Raw genomic sequence first — 20,140 nt, 5'->3', positions numbered from 1 at the left:
TAATCAATACAAGACATGGAAAAGGACATTGATTCACCTTTTAACAATATATGCAGCATTTATTCTGAAATACAACAGCGACATAAAATATAGTTTGTAACAGCAAACTATAGTTCAATTCAAATAACAAAAACCATTAAAGTGCTCTAAGAACTGGTAACTTAATCAGACATAAATTTAAAAAATATATAAAATAAACAAATATAGTTTACTACAGACAACTACAGTTCAATTTGGAGAAGAACAAGGCCAAGATCAAGATGGCCGCCAAGGCAGAGCACGGTCTGACAGGTGCTGTGCTTGAGCCTCACAAACCATTAAAATCCATCAAAAATTTAACATCTTCAAATAGAAAATGGATTTTTGCGGTCGTCTTGGTTACTTTTCTGTTTCTCTTGTCACTGTGGGGACGGTTCACAGCCACAAACAATGGGATCTCCCTGTGTACACGAGGTCAATACTTCCTGCACTCAACTCTGCTTCACTATGGACACTCAAGCCAGCCAAGCTGAAATCTGCGAGTTTCGCTGCAAACTTGCTACATTTGACTTTTATAGTACTGCTGGCTGGGGATGTGGAGATTCCAGTTTTTTTCGATTGCTAACAAGCTTTGGTCCAAACTGAAGTCACATGTTCAGAACTCTTAACACAGCCTGCATTTCCATCATGCATCTCAGCTAAACAATAAATCTTGTCCCCAAAACTGTTTCTCACCAACAAAACACTTCATACATGTCTCAAAATAAGCTCATTCAACCACAACACTAGAAAATAGTCTCACTTTGGAAACAAACTCTGTCAGTCTTAGGACACTGAACCCCAAAATACTAACAACAGAGAGCATTACATGAAATAAATTGTAATCTTTCAAGTTTGAATGATTTCTTTTTAGATAAGTCAGTATTTTATTATAAAATAAGATCTTTGCACTTTGAGTTTTCTAAATTATTGTAATATACTGGAACAAGAATGAATCGGGAATGCAGCAGTTTACTTCAACAACATTGACGTATTTTCTCTGTGCCTTTGAATGAAACTTTGGGACCTTACAAAAAATAAAGTTTACTGTAAACAAATAAAATGCAGAATCTCAGAATTCAGGGGGCAGAATAGAAGTCAAGAGATAAAACTCAAAAACCAACATGCACATGTATACTGTAACAATCACACCTTGTCGTCTGCATTTGGCCTCATGTTTCCATCCATTACATCTGATGTCTTCTCTGGAGATGCACTGTGGGTAGAACCTTTTTGAGTGTCTCCTTTTTATGGTTTCTAATGAGGCCAAACACCTGAATCGGGTTTCAGCTGACAACTACACTCAGCTGTGTTTGGAATTACATAATTTTTTAATTTATTTTTATTGTCAATACTTTGATATGATTTTCAATAAATTTCAATGTGACTGCAGTAGAAATTCACCGTGTTTTTTCCCCCATCATTCTGTTTTGATTGTGGTTTTAACTGTTTTGAACACAGTGTGTTAGCATTTGAACAATGTGCTGTAAAAGTCTAGTGTTTTGCAGGTGGTGAACTAGAAACTGAGAAAAGAGTTCATGAATTTTGGTGACTGTGGTCACTGAATGCATTTTGTGTGAAAGCAATGGAAAGTGATTCACAGTTCAGTCCACATGGACTGCTGTTTTGCAGACTGTGTTAAGAGTTTTGAACATGTGACTTCAGTTTCGACCAACGCGTGTTAGCAATCGAAAAAAAAAGACTGTAATCCAGGACCGGAGCTGCCACTACTGCAGAGTGGCTTTAGCCCACAATTAGCATGGGCTTCTCAGCTGTCACAGATCATCTCCTCTTCTGTTGGGCTGTTCCCTATGGAAGCGAATGTGACTCAAAACTCAAATTCAAAAGCATTAGCAGAAATGCTTTTGAATTTCAAAGTCATGGCTGCACTTTTTGACTCAAAAATGAAATTATAAAGCAATATTCCAAAATGCAATTTCATTTTCTTCTTCAACACTGCTCATTTTGTGACTAAATGAAAAAGCAAATGCAAATCACATTTGACATTTAATTTTCAAAACGTTCACCAGCAAAAAGGTAACAAAATTCAATTTGAAATGTCAAATTCGAAAATGCAAAAGCATTAGCAGAAATGCTTTTTAATTTCAAAGACATGGTTGCACTATTTGACTCAAAAATGAAATGAAAAATCAATATTCCAAAATGCAATTTCATTTTCTTCTTCAAGACTGCTCATTTTGTGACTAAATGAAAAAGCAAAAGCAAACTCAGAAATGCTTTTTCGTTTTCGTGCTCACCCCGCAAAATGTGTCTCATAATTCAAACGCTAAAGCAATCTCAAGTGGCGCAGGTAAGTGACGTCACGGACCCCAACTACAACTAGATTTGACTGGAGACCATTGGAGACTCGACGTGCAAGCAGATGGCGACGAGTATGTCCGGTGTTCAAGATTAACTGGTGTTCCCATCAACTGGTGATTTTCAGTGAGCGAGGCAGCTGTTACAACGGCAACACATAGCATAGGTGACTGTACCGATGCCTGTTCAAAACACACAGACGTCAATAAACTGTTCCGAAATGTTCTTGTTGTCAGCTTTAACATTGTTGTTATTGCTCTGTTTGGACTCACAGCTGTTCAGTCTACCAGTAAAATACTCGGTTTAATGAGGACTTCCACCTAACGGAGTGGAAATTCTACAATTCTACAATTTCATTTAACAGACGCTTTTGTCCAAAGCGACGTACAACACAAGCAAGAATTCAGACATAAGGAAAAACCTGTAGTAAGTGCAAAAAGTGCTTCAAGTGCGATTGGTCAAAGGTGTTGCCATCAAGTTGCAGAAGAACTGCCAACCACCCCCCCCCCCCCCCCCCCTTTTTTAATTTTTATTTTTTTTTTACACTTTGTCAGCGCTAAATAAGTGCTGGGTTTTGGACCACCAGACTTATTCTACCCCTACGGTGGAGGCAGATTAAGTGCCTCGGTGTTCTCTGAACAATTGAGTCTTCAATTGTCTCTTAAAAGTAGAAAGGGACTCAGCAGAAATATCGCTTCACTGCAGCAGTGTGACGATCTCCATCACATTAACTGGTGACAGTCTGTGGCCTCAGTTCGACAAAAACACCAAGAGAATTTCGAATACCGTTTACTGAGAAAAGACACCAATTCCTTTCAGTATAGCACATATACTGGGGCAATAGCTCAGGTGACTGAACAGGAGATCTATAAACAAGAAGATAAACCCAACCTTTCGCCACATTTCAGGCTTCAAACATAAAGATATAAAATTTTAATTTTTTGTCAAGAATCAACAACAAGTGGGACACAATCGTGAAGTGGAATGAAATTTATTGGATATTTTATACTTTTTTAACAAATAAAAAACTGAAAAGCGGGGCGTGCAATATTATTCGGCCCCTTTACTTTCAGTGCAGCAAACTCACTCCAGAAGTTCAGTGAGGATCTCTGAATGATCCAATGTTGTCCTAAATGACTGATGATGATAAATAGAATCCACCTGTGTGTAATCAAGTCTCCGTATAAATGCACCTGCTCTGTGATAGTCTCAGGGTTCTGTTTAAAGTGCAGAGAGCATCATGAAGACCAAGGAACACACCAGGCAGGTCCGAGATACTGTTGTGGAGAAGTTTAAAGCCGGATTTAGATACAAAAAGATTTCCCAAGCTCTAAACATCTCAAGGAGCACTGTGCAAGCAATCATATTGAAATGGAAGGAGTATCAGACCACTGCAAATCTACCAAGACCCGGCTGTCCCTCTAAACTTTCACCTCGAACAAGGAGAAGACTGATCAGAGATGCAGCCAAGACGCCCATGATCACTCTGGATGAACTGCAGAGATCTACAGCTGAGGTGGGAGAGTCTGTCCATAGGACAACAATCAGTCGTACACTGCACAAATCTGGCCTTTATGGAAGAGTGGCAAGAAGAAAGCCATTTCTCAAAGATATCCATAAAAAGTCTCGTTTAAAGTTTGCCACAAGCCACCTGGGAGACACACCAAACATGTGGAAGAAGGTGCTCTGGTCAGATGAAACCAAAATCGAACTTTTTGGCCACAATGCAAAACGATATGTTTGGCGTAAAAGCAACACAGCTCATCACCCTGAACACACCATCCCCACTGTCAAACATGGTGGCGGCAGCCTCATGGTTTGGGCCTGCTTTTCTTCAGCAGGGACAGGGAAGATGGTTCAAATTGATGGGAAGATGAATGGAGCCAAATACAGGAGCATTCTGGAAGAAAACCTGTTGGAGTCTGCAAAAGACCTGAGACTGGGACCGAGATTTATCTTCCAACAGGACAATGATCCAAAACATAAAGCCAAATCTACAATGGAATGGTTCACAAATAAACGTATCCAGGTGTTAGAATGGCCAAGTCAAAGTCCAGACCTGAATCCAATCCAGAATCTGTGGGCAGAGCTGAAGACTGCTGTTCACAAACGCTCTCCATCCAACCTCACTGAGCTCCAGCTGTTTTGCAAGGAAGAATGGGCAAGAATTTCAGTCTCTTGACGTGCAAAACTGATAGAGACATACCCCAAGTGACTTGCAACTGTAATTGCAGCAAAAGGTGGCACTACAAAGTATTAATGCAAGGGGGCCGAATAATATCGCACGCCCCACTTTTCAGGTTTTTATTTGTTAAAAAAGTATAAAATATCCAATAAATTTCCTTCCACTTCACGATTGTGTCCCACTTGTTGTTGATTCTTGACAAAAAATTAAAATTTTATATCTTTATGTTTGAAGCCTGAAATGTGGCGAAAGGTTGAAAAGTTCAAGGGGGCCGAATACTTTCACAAGGCACTGTATATATAAGTGTAAAGGTGTTCAGTCAAGAGGCAGTTTTTACTCTGAGAGGGAATCTGCAGATGGAACTTAGCGTGGAACAATTCAGCAAGATGATCTATTTGGTCTGTTTTTATTCATTCTTATTTTATTGTCTCACATCTTGAGTTGTGAGATCTTGTTTGAAACAGCAGCTAGCTATATAGTTCAAGGGTGGGCTCGTTAAGGTTTTGTCGAATAAATATAATAGTCTCTATTATTGTTCTACGTCTTTAGAAATAAAAAAAACCTTTTCGTGTTCTGCAAAGTCAGTGCATTTAATTTACAATGCATTGATTCTATAGAATACAATGTTGATTAACTTGCAATGCCCCAGTAAAATAAATAAATCCTGAATAACGGGTGAAAAATTAGATGAAGCATATCGACGTTCTGAAGGCTGGAATGTGAAATCTCTGGTTAGAATGTGGTCAGATGGTTTATATGATGTCATTGTTTTATTTAAAGTCTGTTTAAAAGTAGAACAACTCAGGTCCAACTGGTTTATCGCAGTAAGCTTTGAAAACGGTATTAGAACTTCTCTTGGTGTTTTTGTCGGACTGAGGTCACAGACTGTCACCAGTTAATGTGATGGAGATCGTCACACTGCCGCAGTTATGTCATACATTAAACATATTTTCAGGTTACTCTTTTCAAATAGACCATCACACTGATGTATAGCTGCTGTGAGCAGACTGCTGTCATGAGAGTACAGGAGCAATGTAAAAAAAAAAAAAAGTTAAATATTGTGGATTCAATAAACCAGATTGTATCGGGAAATCTCTGAGAGTGTGCTACAGGTAAAAGTGTAATGTCGAGGAAAACGTTTCTATGTGGGTAAATGAAAGCACTCATTGTTCACACACACTTACCGGAAGAGGGCCTCCCTGGAGAGCCACACGTTGTTCTGTTGGACAGTTTTCCAGGAGAAGAGGAGCAGCAGCAGCAGCATGGAGACACTGAGGACCGTGGCTCCAAAACGGCCCAGCACCGAACACAGCCGGCCCAGACCATGAGCCACCAGGATACAGTAGCCCATACTGCAACAGGAGGGAGGGAGGATTTCAGGTTAAGTTTGGGAGGAGGGGAGAAAGCAGAGAAGGGATGAGGACAAAAAAAAGCACATGATCCCTGAGCTCTTTCCCACTACAGTCCAGCATCCTCTCATTGTCACTGTCATCACTCAATACATTCGTCTTTTGACTTGCAGAATGTAACACACCATCTTTATAAAATCCTGCAACCCTGAAATCATAGTGAAAAATTAAATATGTTTACTGACACACACTCCGTGCTGATGCGTTCTTGTGTTTGTGTGTCAAACAGCTTAAAGCGACAATTTCTGTTTTTTTTTAATCCTTCCACACTACTGCACATTTTCTAAGTGCACTGAAATGGTACACCTCAAAGGTACAGCAACGACAACAAAGGAGAAAGGCAAGAGGAGACATGGAGAAAAATTGTCCAGCAAGGCTTAGACTTGCATGTCTTGGAAATGGTGATAAGGCTGAAAAAAGAGGAGCACAGATTAGAGGAGGGCTCAGCTGAAACAGCGACGTGCAGAGTCATGAGAGAAGGTAGGAAGCAGAGAAAAGTGGGAAGAGAAGGAAAGGAATGGAGTCTGCAAACTACTGAAGTCTGCTAGCTGATTTGTTATTTAGAATAATGTTAAACTCAGATGAGTGTGGAGACTACCTGCTCTATCACATGTGCGCCACTTCAACTGGTTCACACTTGTAAAATCAGTTACTGGGTGTTTCAGAGTGGTGGCTATGTTCAGGCTGTGCACTGACTGTGATGGTGGTTACTTCATCTGTGGGACACATTGTCCCTTGGGTTTTGCTAGCTCAGAAGAACCAGCAACAAATACCAAGCACGAACGCTTTACAAATGTGTATGACACTGCTCTCTTTAGTGGACATTCAACCTGCATTTGAACAATTCATATGTCTTGGTGGTGACTGTTAGTGGACATACCAACCTGCTGAACTGAGAAATGAATTTAAATGACGTAGCATGTTAGTTTTATTACAGAGTTGGTTGCATGATGTAGAAATGTAGCATAAAAAAGTAATATAAAATAACTCACAAATTCCCATTTGAAACTTTAAAATGATAACCTTATCTACGGGCATTCAAATTAAATACTAACCAGTCATATACTTTCATGTTCACTGTTAGCTTGGAAACCAACCCTGTCACACAACAACACAGGGCTGTCCCTGACAAAGTAGTGATGCTACAGCTTTGTGTTGTGATTATGATCTTGGTACGCAAGCACAATTGCTGGGCTTGTGAGCAAGCAGGAGTCTGCAAGCAAACAGCTGATGTTGGTCCTCAGTCTGGTGTGAAACTTTATTGAGGAGAAAAAAATCGCCTTTTCACACATCAAGGTCTCAGAAATAAAGCAGCAAATCTGAGCATCATGTTGCTCTCTGATTACTCTGACAAAACTGTCCCACCAGGCAAAGCTACCTCTGCTTCAGGAAATCTCACACATCCATACTTCAAATTTAGAAAAAAAATAAAACACTTATATCACAGGAGATCATTACTTGTAACCATGACATCATTCCAGATTATGTTCTGTAATCATGAGATCTTTTAACTGAATACAGAGAGAGTATGTCATGATGAAAAAAAAGTGTTTCTATGCTTTGGCATGATAGATGGCTCCAAAATACTAAAATATCCATGGACCCATGTCACTGTTGCTGTAGAAAATGTGGGAATCATCGTTTTAGTGATTTCACGATGCTTCTTGTTATATTTGTGAACAGAACACAGTGCATTTTGACCTAAAAGTGAGATGACTTAGGCGACATATTGTAAAATGAGTTTTTCCTTTCATTTGACACTAATATTAGAGATTTAGAGCTTTTAAGCTCTTTGAAGCTTGACAGTGGTAAATTGTCTTTTCCCCACTTGAAGAAAAAGATAATTTATTGATCGAGATGTGGAAAAATACTGTCTTGAGCCTTGTCAGAACAACAGGTTTTCGTTCAGTCTACCTCTGCCCTTCACAGCCACAGGGAAGAGCCACAAGGACAGGTGATGAGTGAAAGAAAGAACAACAAACTGAGAAGAGTCAAATAACAAAGTCACCTACAAATAGAAAAACTGACAATTCTTGACGTGATACAGTAAAGAACATGAACATGTCTATCCACTTCTACTTCCATAGCTGGGATACATCTACACACACACACAGTACATCTGTAGGTGTGTTTAGGTTTACAGCTGGTGTGACATTGATGCCCAACAGTGTGTGAATGAACACTGCAGAAACTGGGATTGTGTTACACAAATTCTCTTATGTAAAGCATCCCAATCAGCACACACAAGTGTCCTCTGACAAACACACACACACACAGGTTACTGTGTGCTAATCTACACACAAAAGGCAACTACACCCTTTGTGTTACTTAAATGAGAGTACGCCAGCTTGGCCCTGTGTGTGTGTACATATCTTCACGCACTGGAGCAGGTGTAATGGACTGGTGCTAAACACGTCCAAAACGAAGGAGATGATAGTGGACTTTGGCTGGCAGAAATCACAGCATGAACCAGTTCAGATCGACGGTGAGAGTATTGAGGTGGTCACTACCTATAAATATCTGGGTGTCCATCTAGATCACAAACTAGACTGGTCAGTGCATGCTAATGCAGCATACAAATAAGGTCAGAGCAGACTCTTCTTTCTCAGAAGACTGAAATCTTTTGATGTCTGTAATGAGATGCTGTACCTTTTTTTATCAATCAGTGGTGGCTAGTGCTGTATTTTTTTTGCTATGGTGTGCTGGGGAAACTGTATGACGGTCAAAGAGGGGAATTGGTTGGACCAGCTGGTCCGGAGGTGTGTGTCGGTGATGGGGAGGGGGGTGGACTCTGTTGGAGAAGTGGTGGAGAACAGAATGAGGAGCATGATGAAGTCCATCCTCAATAACAGCAGGCACCCCCTGCAAGAAACTGTAACCACTCAGCAAAGCAGCCTCAGTGCACGTCTCCTTTCTATGCGCTGCAGGTCTGAGAGGTTCAGGAGGTTATTTGTACCAACCGCGATAAGACTGTACAATGGATCTTGTTAATGTGCACTTTTATTACTGTTGATAGTAGTTTTTAACCTGCTATTTATTGTTGTGTACTATTTATCTTTTTTTACTGTGTATGGATGAATGTGAATTATGTCACACACTGTGAGCTGCTGGACACCTGAATTTCCCTTTTGGGGATGAATAAAGTATCTTTATATTTATCTTATATGTGTAAAGCATATATATGTGTACACACACGACAACCCTGACATGTTCAAAGTCACTTAAGCCACCTTTCTTCCCTATTTTGATGCCTGGCAGGAACTTTAGCAGGTCGTCTTGAACATGTCTACGTGCCTTGGAGCCATTGTGTAATAGACTTGAAGATGACATTGATGTTGTCTCCCAGAGGGTCCAGGTTCTGGAAGGACAGTTTGAGGGGGATGGCATTGGAGTTGAAGAAGGAACACGACAGGATGTTGATTCCCTAGCGGTCATGTGATTGCATGGTTAGATATTTGCATTACAGTTTTTTTCGATTGCTAACACGCGTTGGTCCAAACTGAAGTCACATGTTCAAAACTCTTAACACAGTCTGCAAAACAGCAGTCCATGTGGACTGAACTGTGAATCACTTTCCATTGTTTTCACACAAAATGCATTCAGTGACCACAGTCACCAAAATTCATGAACTCTTTTCTCAGTTTCTAGTTCACCACCTGCAACATACTAGACTTTTACAGCAAATTGTTCAAATGTTAACACACTGTGTTCAAAACAGTTAAAACCACAATCAAAACAGAATGATGGGGGGGGGGGAAACATGGTGAATTTCTGCTGCAGTCACATTGAAATCTGTTGAAAATCATATCAAAGTATTGACAATAAAAATAAATAAAAAGATTATCTAATCACAAACACAGCTGAGTGTAGTTGTCAGCTGAAAATCGATTCAGGTGATCTGTGTTTGACCTCATCAGAAACCATATACGTAGAAGGAGACACTGAAAAAGGTTCTACCCACAGTGCATCTCCAGAGAAGACATCAGATGTAATGGATGGAAACATGAGGCCAAATGCAGATGACAGATTGTGAATGTTACAGTATACATGTGTTGCTGGTTTTTGAGTTTTATCTCTTGATGTCTATTCTGCCCCCTGAATTCTGAGATTCTGCATTTTTTTGTTTACAGTAAACTTTTATTTTTTGTAAGGTCCCAAAGTTTCATGCAAAGGCACAGAGAAAATACGTCAATGTTGTTGAAGTAAACTGCTGCATTCCTGATTCATTCTTGTTGCAATATATCACAATAATTTAGAAAACTCAAAGTGTAAAGATCTTATTTTATAATAAAATACTGATTTATCTAAAAAGAAATCATTCAAACTTGAAAGATTACAATTTATTTCATGTAACGCTCTCTGTTGTTAGTATTTTGTGGTTCAGTGTCCTAAGACTGACAGAGTTTGTTTCCAAAGTGAGACTATTTTGTAGTGTTGTGGTCGAATGAGCTTATTTTGAGACATGTATGAAGTGTTTTGTTGGTGAGAAACAGTTTTGGGGACAAGATTTACTGTTTAGCTGAGATGCATGAAGGAAATGCAGACTGTGTTAAGAGTTCTGAACATGTGACTTCAGTTAAGATCAATGCTTGTTAGCAATTGAAAAAAAACTGTAACAAGCAGTTGAACAGCTGTAGCTAACATAGTGGCCGGTGAGAGTGGCAAATATGCAATTTAAGGAACAAATAAAGAAATGTAAGTACAGGAAAAGACCATGAAAAATTAAGTTACAATTTTAAAACCAGATCTGTTACAGTAAAATAGTACTGTAACATTACATTTTTTAAATCAGTTTAGGCTAGGAACTCTGATCAGTTAAAATCTGGTCTTGCAGATCTGTAAATTTCAGAGACAGGGTGTGAAATACTGTACCACTGGGGAACAGCACAGTTGGTTCCGTCTTCTTAAATACTTTTCCAAAGCCCTCACCTTAGCTACTTGAAATGGTGTCAGCTGAAAACACACCACAACCAGACCAGCATGCCACATGTGGTGCGTTTCCAGCTGCGATCTGCTGTGTTTACCTGCAGCTCATTTGCATAAAGTAGACTGGATTTTGGCGTGTGGAGATTTCATACATCGTGAAACTGTCCTCAAACATCTAAACTAACCATTGGTGACCTAAAACAAGGACAGATTCTGCTGCCGCAGATTATTTCTCAGCTCAGATGCTTTCAGAAATACTTTTCGCTGAAGTGCTTTCGAAATAAAAGAGAAAGATAGCAGGTGAGCCACTTTGTTTATCCGACACGTCTGCCGGACCATCAAGCTGAAAGCTCTGTCATGTGACAATGTTGTGGTCCGCTAGTGACCGACCGCCATCCGTGTGCTTTTCCGTTGCGGCGTATTTCCATGCGGGAAAATCGCATCTAGTGGACACGCAGCTCGAGAGCCACACAGAGCAGACAGCAGGCAGACTGAAACTAAACAAGGTGTTAATCACAACGACACAAAAACTAACTATGACACCAACTAAAGCCAGAACTCACTACGGGTGAGGGAGGGGGGAAGACAGGCTCCTGGGGACCGGCAGTCGGGAGGGAGGTGATGCCGGGTCCTTTTCAGGGAGCGCTCGGATCGACCGGAGCAGTCGGGAGTCCACGTTGTAAAGTATTAACGTTAGTGCCTAACAGACAGCCATAGTTTGAATACGACAACACAAAAGTGTGTGCGTTGTGTCTTCGTAAGCCTGAGCTGAAGCAGCCTGTAGCTAAAAGTAATGAACCAAGAAAAGTGTGATGTTCCACTTAAGATTTAAGCCTCCAGACTCGTCAATATTACATGGTGTCAGAAGTTAAGGCAGAAGGAGAGTATGGCGCAGTTTCAAAGAAGTTCTAAAAAGAAAACAAATCTCTTTTCAAGATATTAATATTTCTTTAATTGCCTGCTGACACAAAATTGTGGAAGCTTTTCATACAAATGACAGTGACAAGGTGTAAGAGCTTTTGACTGGAATCAGGACAAGGATCAGGTTAAGGTTTTGAACTGAAAAGATATGGTGCATGTGTTTGAGAATGAAAGCAGTCAGCAGAGAATAGTGGGCCACACAAAGGTCATGTTTGAATGTCTGGTTTTCAGTGGGAAAATTGAAAGGAACCTTGCAGGCAAAGTATGAGAGTGGATGGGTTTGGTGGTGACTATCTGGTGAGATGGAGCAGATTGTCTGCACTGAACCATGACAGCACTCAACTGTGAAGTGTGTTTGTGCCTCCAGTGAAACATTTCCTCTACTCTGAGGTGTGCTGTTTTTGCAGTTAAATGATTTCCTTTACAATGCAGACGTTCCTCGTTATTTGCAGTCTCAGGGCTGATGAAGCAGAGCTACTGAGCTGCTCATGTTCATATGTATATATTTTGTTACTTCCAGGCTTGACTATTGCAATTCCTTATTATCGGGTTGTCCAAATAGCTCTCTCAAACATCTACAGTTGATCCAAAACGCTGCTGCGAGAGTACTGACAGGAGTTAGCAAAAGAGATCATATTTCCCCTATACTTGCCTCTCTTCACTGGCTTCCTGTTAAATCCAGAATAGAATTTAAAATCCTTCTTCTGACATATAAAGCTCTTAATAACCAATCTCCATCATATCTTAAAGATCTGATAGTACCTTATTATCCTAGTAGAACTCTTCGCTCTCAAGCTGCAGGCTTACTTGTTGTTCCTAGAATTTCTAAAAGTAGAATGGGAGGCAGAGCCTTCAGTTATCAGGCGCCTCTCCTGTGGAACCTGCTCCCAGTTTGGGTTCGGGAGGCAGACACCCTCTCTATTTTTAAGACCAGGCTTAAAACGTTCCTTTTTGACAAATCTTATAGTTGGGGCTGACTGGGTGACCCACAGGGGTTCGGCTTGTGTCTTCATTTGCACAGCTGACTCCTTCTTGGACGTCCCTTCGTTCTGCCTCTAGTCATGCTGCTATAGGCCTATAGGCTGCTGGGGGACTTTTCTTGACGCACTGAGCCCTTCTCTATCTACCTTTACATTTAATATGTATACCGTTATTGCAGTACATTCACTCTGTTTCCCCCTGTGCTATTTCTCCGAGTGTCCCTGGTCCCAGAGCTGGATGCTTCAGATCTGCGGTTGATGTTCCACCAGCTGGTCCAGTCTCCACCATGTCCACTGTGGGATGCTGTTGCTGACCTTCCTCCAGCCCTCTGCTTCCAACTCCCTTTTTCCACCAGTCAACTCTGCATTGCCTTCACTATACTGTTATGCTAACTTACATACTGTTTGAATTTTACTGCTAGCTATATATGGAGTATGTTTAATGTCAGAGCCGTACATCATAAGAGTAAATTATGAGTCAGTTTTCAATGTTAGCTTATACTTTGTCTGTGTCACATATCCTGTCATGCATGTATCCAAATGTGTGTTGTGTTTTCCTTGCTTTCCCACCCCTCCCTCTTCTCCCATCCCTCCCCTTTGCCCTCTTCTGTCCTTCTCAACCCGCCCGGCCAGCAGGCAGATGGGTCCCCCCTATATAGAGCCGGGTTCTGCTCGAGGTTTCTTCCCTGTTAAAAGGGTGTTTTTCCTTGCCACTGTCGCCTTTGGGCTTGCTCTGGGGGTCAGGCATTTGGGTTCTGTAAAGCGTCTTGAGACGATTTGACTGTAATTGACGCTATATAAATAAAATTGAATTGAATTGAATTGAATTGAATTGAATTGAATGTCACCACAGAAACACAACGGCAAGGTCAGGAGCCAATAATGCTGTCCTGCACACACATGGGCTTTAAGAGCTGTCTGAATGAAAATCATCACTAATCCTGCTGCTGGGCCTCTGCAGGCAACTCCTCCCCCTTAGGATAAACTATCCAACTGAGGAGGGAGGAGATTAATAGAATTAATAAAGGGGGGTAAGAAGACAGGAGGTACCAGTGAGAGATGAGGTAAAAATACTTTTCCCTCTTGTTACAACAGATGGCATCATTTAGCAGTTGTTTAACATTCTCCTTGTACAGGGCTCACAGCCTTTAACTAAATGCTTAGAGAAGCTTTAAAAGTTCATTTATATAGCATGTAGGATCCACCAGCCATTATGAACAGTGGAACAGGACAAGAACAGATTTAACACCTTCACAGCCACAGTGGAGACGAGGCTTGCATTGATCAGTGGAGCTGAGACACCAAGACACTGCAAACACAATTTCCACATCTGGGCTGAAGATGCAAGGAGACAAACCAACAGGAAAACACCAGATCAAACTTGAACGGGTGCCCCTACACAGACAGGTCTAAACCCCTTCTCACTACCAGGACCAAATGGCCACCAATACACATTCTGACTGATTCCTGATTTTACCATTTCGAGTCTCTTTTTATCATTGGGAGATCTCTTTTACCACCCTGAGTCTCTTTTACCATTTGGAGTCCTCCTTTACCATCATAGTCAAGAGGCTTCCAACCCAAGAGTTCTCCAGATTCTGAGGCTCCACTCTGTCCACCGTTGTTCCCACCCACATCAACAAAGGCCGACCAGACCATCCACCGAGGCAGCATCATCATCATCCTCATCCTCATCCTCATCATCATGGCATGCAAGTACCTTTCAGTCACTGGAACTTGGTGCAACTTTCTCAAATTATCTTTCCAAAGATAAAATTCAAAGGCTAACAAATTAGCCTACTACCAAATTGACAGCTGCTTTCAGGTGAGGTCTATTTATCCCTTTTCCCTCAGAAATCCATATTTCAAGTGTAATATTAATCCCAGTGTTACATTGAAATATTGTGTTCTCTTCCTTCCCTTTCCCCATCATTCGAATTTAACCCTCTTATTCGTTTTATGTTGTTGTTGTTGTTCGTCTTAATGTGTGTCATTGTTGTTATTGTTTAGTTTAGTTTAGTTTAATAAATGTACATAAATATAAGTTCAGTGCCTCAATTAATAATAATAATAATAATGGCTGCCAATCTGCACCTATGGCCCCTCCGACCACCACCAACATTCACACACCAGCGTGAAAGCAGCACTGGAGGCAAGGCCGGTGAAGTGTCTTGCCCAAGGACACAACAGCACATGAATAGGTGAGAGCAGGAATCAAACTACCGACCCTTCGATCATTGGACGACCCGCTCTACCACCTGAGCCACAGCCTTCCAGCTACCCCAGTTTTATACATAACCTGTCAAGCTAAATAATTCCCCTTATAATTCCTGAAACTCTTCTTGACAGCGCAACAAGAAGTGTTTCATAGGCTAATTATTATATTTGTCTAATCTAAATACTTGGCTGGTCAGGATGGGAGTCACAGTATTTCAATCCATGTTAAAGCTTCTTGGATGCACATTCACCAAGGTTATTTGTGTGTGTGTGTGTGTGTGTGTGTGTGTGTGTGTGTGTGTGTGTGTGTGTGTGTGTGTGTGTGCTCAGGTGCTGGCTATACTTGTGGGGACCAAATGTCCCCACAGCTGTAGGAAAACCGAAAACAATGTCACTTGTGGGGACCTCATTTCGGTCCCCACAAGTTTAAACAGTGTTTTCTTGGCCATGTTGTTGTTACTGAAAAAAGTAAAAGTGTAAAAACGCTTCTTTAGGGTTAGGCATTGTTTTGGACTGGGTTAAGGTTAGGGTTAGGGTAAGGGTTAGGGGTTAGATATGAATGGGAGTCAATGGTAGATCCCCACAATGATAGAAAAACACAGTATGTGTGTGTGTGTGTGTGTGTGTGTGTGTGTGTGTGTGTGTGTGTGTGTGTGTGTGTGTGTGTGTGTGTGTGTGATGAGGTAGGTATCTGACTGGCCAAAGACGCATGCTACTCTGAATAAATGACTATTCTTTGTGTTGATAATATAAAGTAGAGCTCTTGCCATTATTTTTTCACCAGTCTGTGTAGTCACATAGAAGTAGATGCCCACCTGTCCCACCTAACACTCACCTCGGCATGTAGAGAACCCTCTCGGCCACAACAAATCCCACCCTGAAGAAGAGGTTACTGGCAGGAATGAAGGGAAACACCAGAAACAACATTCCCACCAACACCTCTCTGCTGTCTTGCCTCTGTAGAGAGAGAGAGAGAGAGACAGAGAGAGACAGAGAGAGAGAGAGAGAGATGAAGACAAACACAGCAAAAACCAACACATTCATAGCAAACAAGTCTAGTACTATATTTCTTATTAAACAAAGCCAAAAGTTGCCAAGTGCAGGCGCTTCAAATAGCATGGCTGAAAAGCATATTCCCTATGAATGGTAGTATGTGCCATTCAGACTCTGCCAACATACACAACCAGTACCTGTACATAGAAATACATGCACATTCAGCAGCCACAACCAATCTGTCTTAAATATTAACATCATCTCTACAACGGAAAAGCAATTAAGGTAATCAAATTATCAAATTAGAGTTAATTCCTTTTTCTGTCCATGTCTAAGTCCATTCATATTTCATAATGCCCACAGCCTGTGCCATGTCCTCTGCCATGCTCTTCCACCATGCCTATGTTTATTTGAACAAACGGGCCTCCAATTGACTGAGTCGGCTGCCCCTCGCTGGGTTCAGTAGATTGGCTCATTACCAGTAATGAGAGCAGGAGAAGTGTGAAGTGCTGATTAGTGTTGCTCCAATCAGAGGCTTGTTCTGCTGTCCACCAGCTAATTAAAAGCTACAGGGACCATCTCCGACTGAAGGGGACCAACAGTGATATTACAGACACACAACCGACAAACAAACTCTGTGCTACTGAGGCGATCCTCAACTGGTAACAGCCTGAATCTTAAAAAGAGAAGAATACAAGAAACTGCTGCCTGCTGATATGAATGGACACTGACACTATCATCACCATGATGAACATCTCTAAACATTAAGAGAGAGCTACCGATAGCACTGACTAGTAATGGATCGACAGTAATATCACAGACAGTAATGCACCCATTGAGTTGTGAAATGACAGCAGACTGCTAACAACCCGAGAATTATCTACAGAAACTAGCTGCAATGCTCTAATTCAAATTGTATGAGGATGTTTTACAGACTTGGAACATATTGTTATTAAGTGTGGCTTACATTATTTGTAACTGACATTATCTACAATATAAGTTACAAATAAAGGCCCAAAATTTCCGCTTTGATAGAGAAAAAAGTCTCGATAGAATTTGATTAAGCATCACCGTATTTCTAAGTGGATTCAGTGAAAACTGTCTGCACATCTTTGGCACATTCAAACCAGAAACCGCTAATAAGTCAGTATACTTGTGGTGCTCTTAAACTGTAGATGTCCATCTTATCATGAAGGGTTTTCCAACAGGACATGGAACATTGCTGCTTCATCAGCCATGAAAGTGATAGCATTCAATCAATCAGACATACCCACAGTACTAGCAGGATTTGACAGTACATTCAGTGCGTAGCGGACACAGTTTGGCTTTCTTTGGAATGCCAAGGAAGAGGTCAAACCAGATAACAAATCCTTTTTGTTTAGGTTCTGGAACAAGACTTCACATAAAACTGCCATCTTGGACATTACACAGGATGGGGAACCTCCCGTTCTCAGAAAGAAAAAAACTCCATTAGTGTCAGAGGTGAATTACAGCAGGAGACTGTTGTGATCAACCTCACCATTCTGCAATTCTTCCCATTCCAGGGGCATCGTACCATGGCAAGCCCTGTGCTCTGACCCCCTCAAATGGGGGCATATGTGAAAAACAGAATTTCCCTCTGGGGATTAATAAAGGTAGGAAAATTTCCTTACAGTATGAGTGTGAATCTCAGACCTCCTATGGAGGGATGATGCTTCATACAGGACATTAACATTCTGGAAGACCACAAGCTTAAAGACACAGTGACTCTCATGGAGTTGCACCCCACTTTGTTCATTTTGGACCCCCTCCTTTGGAATGCAGACACCCTAACCTCCCCTGCAAACAGGACTCAGTAACTGTATTCTAATATCTGTTTTGTGTGTTTGTGCATACCAACAAAAAGGAGGACTGTATCACCTATCCAAAAATCACATCTGTAGGTGATATGGGGACAAAGTTGAGGTTTACTGAAATATTCACATTTCCTGCATTAACTACATTAGTAGGTACGCTACAGGTGATACAACTAATAAACAACTACATCTAAACTAATTTCAAGCTTATCAAACTGTCCAAATAACTACTTTACCTAATGTATATATGACATCCTAATCTGTGAAAATTCTGTCCGTGTGTGATGATATTCAACTGTGACCACAAGCCGCAACAGTGAAATAAAACTATCCCCACAGGACTCCACCTGAGGTCGGCTGCTGCAAGAAAAATGATTTCACTGCAGTGATTAGAGCTACAACTCTGTGTGTGACACTTCACTGGTCTGGGATGACAAAAAGTACCCAGTGTCATTTGATGTAAGATCTTGAGAATCATTAATGATTAGAAGTAATTCAATAAGTCACTCCTGTTGTTCTATGCATAAATGTGTGCAGCTCTTAGTACACACCAATGGCATCAATAATGCACAATAATGGAATGAAACAATAATGGAAGGAAAGATGCCAACATTCAGAGCTTGGTAGAAGTCAATATGATTGATTATCTTTGACTGCCTGAAATTTTAAAGGGATGCCTGCCACTCCTCTTCAGCATTCTTCAGCACTTGTTGTATTGTTTGTTTTCTGTTTATTTTTCCTGGTTTGTCCTTCAATATGCTGGTTGAGTGTCTTTGTTCGATCAGTTTTCTACATCTTTTGATATATATATATATATATATATATATATATATATATGTGTGTGTGTGTGTGTGTGTGTGTGTGTGTGTATGTGTGTGTGTGTTCTTGTACTTGCTACATGGTGAGTACCATTTTCTGCATTTAACTATCAAAGTGAGGACATTTTTACAAAGTGAGGACATTTTGGCCGGTCCTCACTTTGAAACAACCATGTTTGAGGGTGAAGACTTGTTTTTAGAGAACAGGTATGAATTGAGGTTTGGTTAGGGTTAGGGTAAGGATTAGGGTTAGGCGATCAGTTGTGATGGTTAAGGTTAGGGTAAGGCTCTAGGAAATGCATTACGCCTATGGATGTCCTCACTAAGATAGAAGTACAAACATGTATGTGTGTGTGTGTGTGTGTGTGTGTGTGTGTGTGTGTGTGTATATATATATACACACACACACACACACACACTTGAAATATGTGCAATGTCTCATGTCCAATCACGTCCAATGTCACCCAAAAGTTGGTTATGACATAGCCAGCTGGGACGCAATTCTGCTACAGAAAGATTCTACCCAGTTTCTATCCAAAAGAGAAGCCCTATCAGAGATGTTAATTGCAGAGGTTTTTTCACCCTCTCAGCAGACAGAATGTTTGCCTGAAGCCTTCCAAAGAGCTATTTTTCATTTTCTCTGAGAGTCATCTTCAGATTTCTGCAAGCAGACCCAGTTGGACCATCCAGGACAAGAAGACAGAACCTGAATGAATGAAGACCTGCTAACCACACTGGTAGGGTTAGCCAGGACTGCAGACGGCCTAGCACCACACAAACGCACACACACACACACACCTACACACACATGTGTGTGTGTCTTGCTATCATTGTGGGGACATACCATTGACTCCCATTCATATCTAACCCCTAACCCTAACCCAGACCAAAACAATGCCTAACCCTAAAGAAACGTTTTTGCACTTTTACTTTTTTCAGTAACAACAACATGGCCAAGAAAACACTGTTTCCATTTGTGGGGACCCAAATGAGGTCCCCACAAATGACATGTTTTTTGGTTTTCCTATGGTTGTGGGGACATTTGGTCCCCACAAGTATAGCCAGAACCTGGGCACCTACACAAACACACACACACACACACACACACACACACACACACACACACACACACACACACACACACACACACACACACCTACACACACATGTGTGTGTGTCTTGCTATCATTGTGGGGACATACCATTGACTCCCATTCATATCTAACCCCTAACCCTAACCCAGACCAAAACAATGCCTAACCCTAAAGAAACGTTTTTGCACTTTTACTTTTTTCAGTAACAACAACATGGCCAAGAAAACACTGTTTCCATTTGTGGGGACCCAAATGAGGTCCCCACAAATGACATGTTTTTTGGTTTTCCTATGGTTGTGGGGACATTTGGTCCCCACAAGTATAGCCAGAACCTGGGCACCTACACAAACACACACACACACACACACACACACACACACACACACACACACACACACACACACACACACACACACTTTGATTTG

General features: G+C 41.1%; 1 protein-coding gene across 5 annotated transcripts in view; it reads right to left on the bottom strand.

Moving 5' to 3' along the window:
* tmtc1 (transmembrane O-mannosyltransferase targeting cadherins 1) overlaps window positions 1-20,140 on the bottom strand; it is a 200,542-nt gene that overhangs the window by 51,232 nt on the left and 129,170 nt on the right. For all 5 annotated transcript variants that reach the window (XR_007940802.1, XR_007940798.1, XR_007940801.1 and 2 more), the window contains exons 8-9: window positions 15,811-15,932; window positions 5,707-5,874 (exon numbers count right to left, since the gene is read on the bottom strand). Coding sequence is in view for 2 of the 5 variants with exons in the window: in XM_051945359.1 (XP_051801319.1) it covers window positions 5,707-5,874; window positions 15,811-15,932 (290 nt within the window). In the remaining 3 variants the exon portion in view is untranslated. The remainder of the gene's footprint in view (window positions 1-5,706; window positions 5,875-15,810; window positions 15,933-20,140) is intronic.

Source organism: Acanthochromis polyacanthus, chromosome 1 (assembly GCF_021347895.1).
Source record: "Acanthochromis polyacanthus isolate Apoly-LR-REF ecotype Palm Island chromosome 1, KAUST_Apoly_ChrSc, whole genome shotgun sequence".
NCBI lineage: Eukaryota > Metazoa > Chordata > Actinopteri > Pomacentridae > Acanthochromis > Acanthochromis polyacanthus.
This window is presented reverse-complemented; position numbering and strand designations above follow the sequence as displayed.